At 34.5% G+C, this 7748-nt stretch overlaps 2 protein-coding genes across 3 annotated transcripts in view; one reads left to right on the top strand and one right to left on the bottom strand.

The window, feature by feature from the left end:
• Flo2 (flotillin-2) overlaps window positions 1-7748 on the top strand; it is a 236811-nt gene that overhangs the window by 108645 nt on the left and 120418 nt on the right. The window lies entirely within an intron of this gene.
• On the bottom strand, window positions 5347-7684 carry LOC149478956 (glucose dehydrogenase [FAD, quinone]). Its single transcript, XM_089708699.1, has 2 exons — window positions 7544-7684; window positions 5347-7207 (listed from the first exon to the last, which is right to left on the bottom strand). The coding sequence occupies exons 1-2, from the start codon at window positions 7682-7684 to the stop codon at window positions 5498-5500; spliced, it is 1851 nt and encodes a 616-aa protein (XP_089564825.1). The 3' UTR covers window positions 5347-5497.

Genomic DNA, 7748 nt, shown 5'->3' with positions numbered 1-7748 from the left:
TTTTGATGATACTTGGCAGTTGGCAGTGATGTAGCTTATGTACCAGAATAACACATTACTCATAGAAATACTTGTTTTTGCCGGCGGGTTCGTTCGCGAGTGTAACGGTGCGGCACTGCTAGTACATAATATATTATAGCTATATAGTTTAGCTTTCACGCACATCTCTTGATGATCAGGTGTTTGATTTAGCGCTGATTATCTTCCATTGATATCTGTATCCGTAAGTGTAATGATGTTCCTTAATGATAGTGCGTCGTGAGTGCTGTTAGGTTTATAGCTATTGTGGAGGTTAATGCACAGCTGTGTCGTGACTTGTGACATGTAAAAGCTTTGTAAATTGTGGTGATATTTTATGTTGGAAGTGACATTTGAATTTGAGTTGGAGTTTTACTGTATTTATTTTTATCTTATTGTTTTTACTAAGCAATAAAAACAGTGCTTAGTAAAAACAATAAGATAGTTATTACTATTGCTAATTATAAATTAATTAAATTCCGATATTATACTGAAAGCTTGCCAGATGATTAAATAGTATGTGATAACAAGTATCTTATTTTGGTGATGCTCATTAAATCATGTTTAAATCAAAGTTATTGGAATTGTAGAGACTGAGGAGTAATTATTGTTTAATTCGTAACATGCATAATAATAATACGATTTTTTAACTGTTCGTTATTGTTTTTGAACAAAATTTTTATCGTTTCGATTTACAATTAATTGGAAAGAAATTGGATGTTCCCAATTTCTTACAAATCTGTCTAATTGTAATCTGAATCTATTGTTAATTTTCCTTACAAGACAAGTAGGTAGTACGTGATAAAGCTTCTGTGACACAATTAACAGTATTGACGTCTTATTAACTGTGTCTCTCTATAGTCTATTATTTAACATTCAATGAGCTACTTAATCAAAGAACACTGCATACCCTTCACTTTAGAAAATTATTAACTGGCAATCATCGTTCTGTTTATGTACTTTTGTGTACTGGTTACGTAAAGATAATAGTCTCTAGTGGAAGATATGAAAATTCTTATTGTTATTGGAAAATGTATAAAGACCAAAAACTGATTCTCTTTTCATTTTTTTTTATGCCTCTATTGCCTTGGAACGGATTAAATGATGAGGTTCCGCTATTTACTCGTAAATGTTACACCTTCCGTTTCTACCTAAAATATGCCTATAATACCTTGATACTGTATGTTTTTTTTAATGTTTATCAGTGTATTATGCACTTTTTCTTATATTAGAACATTTTGTTTTTCTTTAATTTCATGCTCATCATTCAATTGAACGGATTTCCCCTAATAATATTTAAGAACCCCGCCCAGACGCTGTACAACAAAAACTAAGAGATATATCCGGGGAAACCCGGAAGGATGGCAGCCCTAACTATGTGTAAGTGATTAGTTAATAACTAACGAAATAGACGATTTTATGCGAATATTCGCGATTTTACATTCAGAAAGTAAGGACTTAATGGATTTTAAATCCGAATTATTTTTTGTATATTATAAAAATGAATCGCAAATTGTTTTGGTAAGCGCATAACTCGAGTACGGTTGAAAGTTGAAACGATTTCGTTATATTTTTTTAATAATATTCCTTGAAATACGTTGATGGTCCTTATGCAGAGAAAATGTAAACATGTACCACGGGTGAAGCCAGGGCGGACTGCTAGTTCATTATATTATTTAAGATGACGTTACGAAGTCGACGAAAGTCTTTGTAAAGTGTTCCAAACTTTACAAAGACTTTAATTTCTTAGTGAGAATAGTTACGGCTCCACGTGGTTTGTTTGTTTAGTGTAACACAATATTCGGAGTGATAATTATTGCATACAACCAGTTGTTTCTAGTAAGCACGATTTTGCGTAAAATCAGTGTTATATAATGGGCGGCGTACGTGAGCGCCCGCGCATTGTTGGCCCCGATGTGAAACTGTTGTAGGGCTGCTGCGATTTAGAATAGGGTTTGCAAATTTTTGAAAATACATTTTTGGATTGAAAAACAACTGCATTTTTTAAAATTTTCTATAACATTCCTTCATAAATAGTGCAGTTCTAGTATAGTTTCTCAGTATTGATAGTATTTCTAATATTTTTGTACAAAAGTTCAATTATAGATTCAAAACGATAAAATAAAAAATATTAATATGCGTGTCATTATTTTTATTAAATTCTGACATGTATTTCTTCCAATCTATCTAGTCATTTAATTCTAGTTTAAATAAGATTTACATAATAGTTTTATACAAAATATAATCATGTCAATTAGACAAAATAAGATATAAGTTGTAAGTGACAGCCCTAACGCTCAATGACCACGCAACTTCACAGGTTGGTATTACCAATGCGCCCCATGCTATGGGGCTGAGCCGAATATGATATGCCACTGGGTCAGTGTGCGACCCATTATTTATTTAGCATTATGTAATGTGTGACACACTTGTATGTGTGTGTGTAATTAAATTGAGAGATGTTCCGTTGTTGCTTTTTATTGTAAGTTAGCAGTGTTATGGTAATATCTTAAGATGTGCAATGTGCACATCAGTAGATTTGGTTAAGTTTGATAGAATAATGGAGAAGATATATATTTATAGGATTTGTGATGTTCGTAACTATTTGTTTCGAATCTAGGTATGTTTGAGATAAGTACGGAAACATATAAACAAATTGATTATCTATACATATATATAAAACTCAAAGGTGACTGATATAGTGATCTATCAACGCACAGCCCAAACCACTGGATGTATCGGGCTGAAATTTGGCATGCAGGTAGATGGAAGGACGTAGGCATCCGCTAAGAAAGGATTTCCCGAAATTCTTGCGGGAACGGGGAAAAACGGGCCGCCCACGGCTTTGTACGTGCATCACGTACAAAGTCGTGGGCGGAAGCTAGCTAAATATATTTTAAAACATGATCATCTCGAAGCCTTAGGTACGTCAACTTGGGAACGTAGAGTTTGAGTCCATTTTAATTTCAATCCTATCGATTGAGGAACAATAATAGATTGATTTTCGTGTCTTATGATTAGATATAGTATAGATAAACATACAGTTATCTTCGCTATGTATGAAATTTCATAACGTAACGTAAACTTGTCATTTAATACAGGTTCATCTAATAAATATTGCGTTTGCAATTGTATAATATAGAACAAGGAAACGCATAGCTGGCTGCATCTCAAACCCGTTTGTTGCGTGCTATCGCAGAAACAAATTAATACATTTATACATATAATGTGTATCGTTTTTCGACTGTAATTTATAGGGGAAATGTATTTGTATTTGTACAGTTGTGTATGTGTGATTTGTTCCGTCGTGGAATATTTATTGTATGATTATTGTGTTAAGTTAGTTGTTATGTAGAGTAATAGTATTTTCTAGTGTTTGATTTTACGCGAGTATTGTACATTTAGAAATTTGAGATTTTAACGGATTTTAAACGCGATTTATTAATTATATTATTTTCCCGATGTTTCGCACACTTTTCAGCGAGCGTGGTCACGAGACAAACGCCGTTGAAATATTTAATTTCTAATTAAAGAGTCATTATAAAACAAATTTAGTTTATTTGTACGTATGAAAGCATTATGTTTTATCATATATCGTCTTGATAAAAGCTTTTATACTCGGTTATCCGTTCTTCGCCAGAAATTACGAGAAACTAGTCTTAGGTACTTATATGATTTTTTTTAAGCTTTAGTATATCATACTTCGTTTTATTTTATCTGTAATTTGAATTTAGTATTTATTTTCTCAAAAACATCTCATATTTTCGTTTCTTTCCTTATTGTGCCATAAGAACCATCACTATCAGAGATCGATTCGTTTCTGCAACGGTGGCTAAAAATTTGTATTAACCTCCAAGGCCTAGACGTTTTTAAGCCTTGTTATGTAAATTATGCGAAACAGATACGCTTCAAAAATATATTATTATTGTATTGTTTTTTACAATGCTAAAACATGTTTTTGTTTTATTCATTCCTAGTTCATCTACACTATCTACACTAATATTATAAAGAGGAAAACTTTGTTTGTTTGTTTGTTTGTTTGTTTGATTGTAATGAATAGGCTCTTAAACTACTGGACCGATTTTAAAAATTCTTTCACCATTCGAAAGCTACATTATCCACGAGTAACATAGGCTAGGTTTTATCCCGGAAATCCCACGGGAACGGGAACTATGCGGGTTTTTCTTTGAAAACGCGGGCGAAGCCGCAGGCGGAAAGCTAGTTATTCATAATTTCATAGTTTACATACCTACTTATTATGTATACATAGTACAAATAGGAACAGAATAATTAGGTAACAGATTCCTTAAATTCTTTAAATGTATCAAATTTCAAAAAATTATAATTTTTTTATTAAATCTAAGCGCTGTATATGATTTCCAAATGCTGACTGTGTTAGATTTATTTAACACTAGCGGTCCGCCCCGGCTTCGCCCGTGGTACATATTTACGTTTTCTCTACGTAAAAACCATCCTCGTACTTCAAGGAATATAATAAAAAAAGAATTATCGAAATCGGTTCAGCCGTTCTCGAGTTATGCGCTTACCAACACATTTTGCGATTCATTTTTATATATAAGATTATTTAATATGTTATGTAAATTATGCTCTATATTACAATGCCTAAATTCTACGTAATACCTCAATTATTATGTAATAATAATAGCCTTAAACTTAGCTTATTGTTATTTAATTGTAATTATTACGAAGATTTTCCAACTTATTTCTATTGTGACGCCATCTAGTGTACAATTAAATAACTATTCTGTTTTCACAGTCAGAAAACTGCGTGGTTGGTAATTTCAAGGGGTTGAACTATCCGACACTAGATGGCGTTTTGTTACATTCATTGATATTTGCGTTAATACTGTACTTTTTGGCCAGATGGCGCATTTACAATAGTTAAGGTTTATCTATTAAGTTTTTACTATTTTTATAAATATTAAAAAACGATATGATATAATACCAATGTAATTACGAATTATTTATTTGTATGTCTATTAAAATTTAAAACAAATCGTCATCAGATTTTCTCGTCTATCTTTTCAGCGTATTACGAAGATATTCTTGAACGATATTCGAAACTCTCTTATAAAAGAGTTTTTACTCTATAGAGTTTTTTACTATAGTTGAATAAATAAACAAAAATTCTGCTAATTATATTTAACTTTTCGATACTATTGGCACTCCTTTTGGTGATGTAGGATTTCATATAGTAATATTATGTACCTTCATACTTATTTAATTGCTTGCAAATATGTAGAGCTGATATTACATCGTATGGGTAAATGTTACATAAGATTTTGTTTGGGAAATGAAAACCAATGATTTCTATATATTTTTTTATTACAACAAATCGAGTATATTATTATGTACATACTTAAAAATAATTGTTTTATAATAAACAACTTAAAGTACTTTGTGACATAAATACTTAATAGTTCATGACTAACTTTGAATTTTGTTTCACTTAACACTGTCATAACACGAGCCAGTCTTCTTTTATCATATCAGATGCTTTTTCAGCGATCATAATCACTGGAGCGTTCGGATTCCCACTAATTATAGTAGGCATTATACTTGCGTCTACCACTCGTAAATTGGCTACACCGTGAACACGTAATCTTGCGTCCACAACTGCGTTTTGGTCATATTTAGGCCCCATTTTACACGTACTAGTCGGATGGTATATTGTAAATGTAAAATGTTTCAAACTGCACTCCCAATACTCGTCGCTGAATAGAGGGTGGTGCTGGCATCCCGGCAAAGGTATCGTGTGTGGTCGCGATCCGTATCTCTGGAATGCTGTCGTATTCGATAAAGCGAAGGCTATCTTTATTCCTTCGGTTAATACTTGTATGTCTTCTTTGTATGCGAAGTAGTTAGGCTCTATTGATGGCGGTTGGAACGGATTGCGGCTTTTTAACTTTACCCATCCAGTGCTCCGTGGCCGTAAAAGCAGTGGTAGGATTGTCCACGTCTCCGCGCTTTCTATCGGTTTATATACCGTATTGTAAACTCTATCGCGTAAATTAAGGATCTTTCTTATTTGTTCCCCACCATCAGAATTTACTGAACTCGGAGCGAAATGGAACTGTATGTCCGGCCAGTTACCCGATGTAGGCGCATATTTCGTGTTAACAAATGCCAAACCCTCAACGCCTTGTGTGGTCATCGGTCCTTTTTCATATAAAATGTAGTTCATTGCGACAGCGAAAGATTGGAATCTGTCCTTTTTGAACGTAACAGGTTTGTTTACTACAAACGTTAAGCCACCCAATCCTACGTGATCTTGTAGATTGTGACCGACTTTGAGGTTAGCGACCAGCGGAATGCCGTGCTCTCTAAGGTGTTCCGCTGGACCAATTCCACTTAACATAAGCAGTTGTGGACTAGCAAGCGCACCGGCTGACATAATGACTTCTCGCTTTATCCTAACCTTATGGCGCTCACCATTTCGATAGAACTCCACGCCATACGCTTGTTTCTTAACTGGATTTATTAGTATTTTGGTAACCTGGGAACCCAAAGCTACATGTAGGTTACTTCTATGACGCACAGGTCTAATAAAAGCCTTAGCTGTACTGCATCTACTTCCACGACGCATAGTCGCTTGGGTCAACATAAAACCTGTTTGTTTCGCGCCGTTAATATCGCGAAATTCGTAACCCAGTTCCATGCCACCTTTTAAAAATGTTATCGATAACGGTGTCCGCCAAGGAGCTTCTTGAACAGTTAGATATCCGCCCGTGCCGTGGTACGGGTTGTTAGCTAGGTACGGATTACGATTGTCCTCTGATTTCAAAAAGTATGGTAAAACTTGATCGTATGACCAACCGGGATTTCCAAGAGCCTCCCAGAGATCGTAGTCGTTTCTATTTCCTCTAACGTACACCATGGCGTTTAGGACACTACATCCACCGAGTACTTTCCCTCGCGGCCAATTGCAGCGGTCACCGTTCATAGCGAGGCAGTATGATCGGTTGTGAGACGGTGTAGTTTGGAATTTCCAGTCCATCTCTGATAGCTGTGTATAACCAGCCAGTGCTGGTATGTCGGATATTTCGTTCTCATCTTGTCCAGCTTCTAGTAGCAATACAGTCCAGTTTCCTATTTCGGAGAGCCGCGACGCGACCACCGCACCCGCTGACCCCCCGCCGACTATTACGAAGTCGTAGATCGGTAATATCTGAAAATGAAATAAAATTGAATTAGTTTTAAAATAAGTAAAACGATTAACTTTTAATATAACCTAAATAGTGAATTTGTTATACAATAATATCTATGTAAGAATTTCTAACATTTACATTTTGCATAACATTATGTAATTGGTGAGTTTCACCTTTATAAATTGCGCTTATAAAAGTAAAGTAATAGTTGAACTATGCTTTTAATGTAATAATCACTAATTAATTTAAGTGGAAGTTACGATAAACATATTATATTATAATGATTGATTCATTGAACGTAATGATTAAGTATCTCAATTCAACTGGGTATCTATATATGAACATGTTACACTTACAGTATTTACATCTGTGATGTAAGACTCCGGATCGAATTGCTGATATCTGAAATACGTAATCCCAAGAGCCAGGAGTGGTATCAGACCCAGTACTGTGATGGGTGACGGTGCTAAGCTCGCCAGCGCTCCTGCAGCCTCCATGATTATCTTCCCAATACATTTACTACCCTAAAACTATTTACAACTTAATCTACTAGTCTTTTGT

Source organism: Colias philodice, chromosome 21, assembly GCF_061535455.1.
Source record: "Colias philodice isolate Cphi_HAF_F1 chromosome 21, ilColPhil1 Martin Lab GWU primary, whole genome shotgun sequence".
Lineage (NCBI taxonomy): Eukaryota > Metazoa > Arthropoda > Insecta > Lepidoptera > Pieridae > Colias > Colias philodice.
Note: the sequence above shows the minus strand (reverse complement) of the source record. Positions and strands in the feature narration are given on the sequence as shown.

Bases quoted from the DNA above. Each gene is read 5' to 3' on its own strand.
- LOC149478956 (XM_089708699.1), bottom strand. From the start codon at position 7,684: ATGGAGGCTGCAGGAGCGCTGGCGAGCTTAGCACCGTCACCCATCACA. The intron at 7,208-7,543 runs GTAAGTGTAACA...TTTCATTTTCAG, and splicing joins ACATCACAGATGTAAATACT to ATATTACCGATCTACGACTT.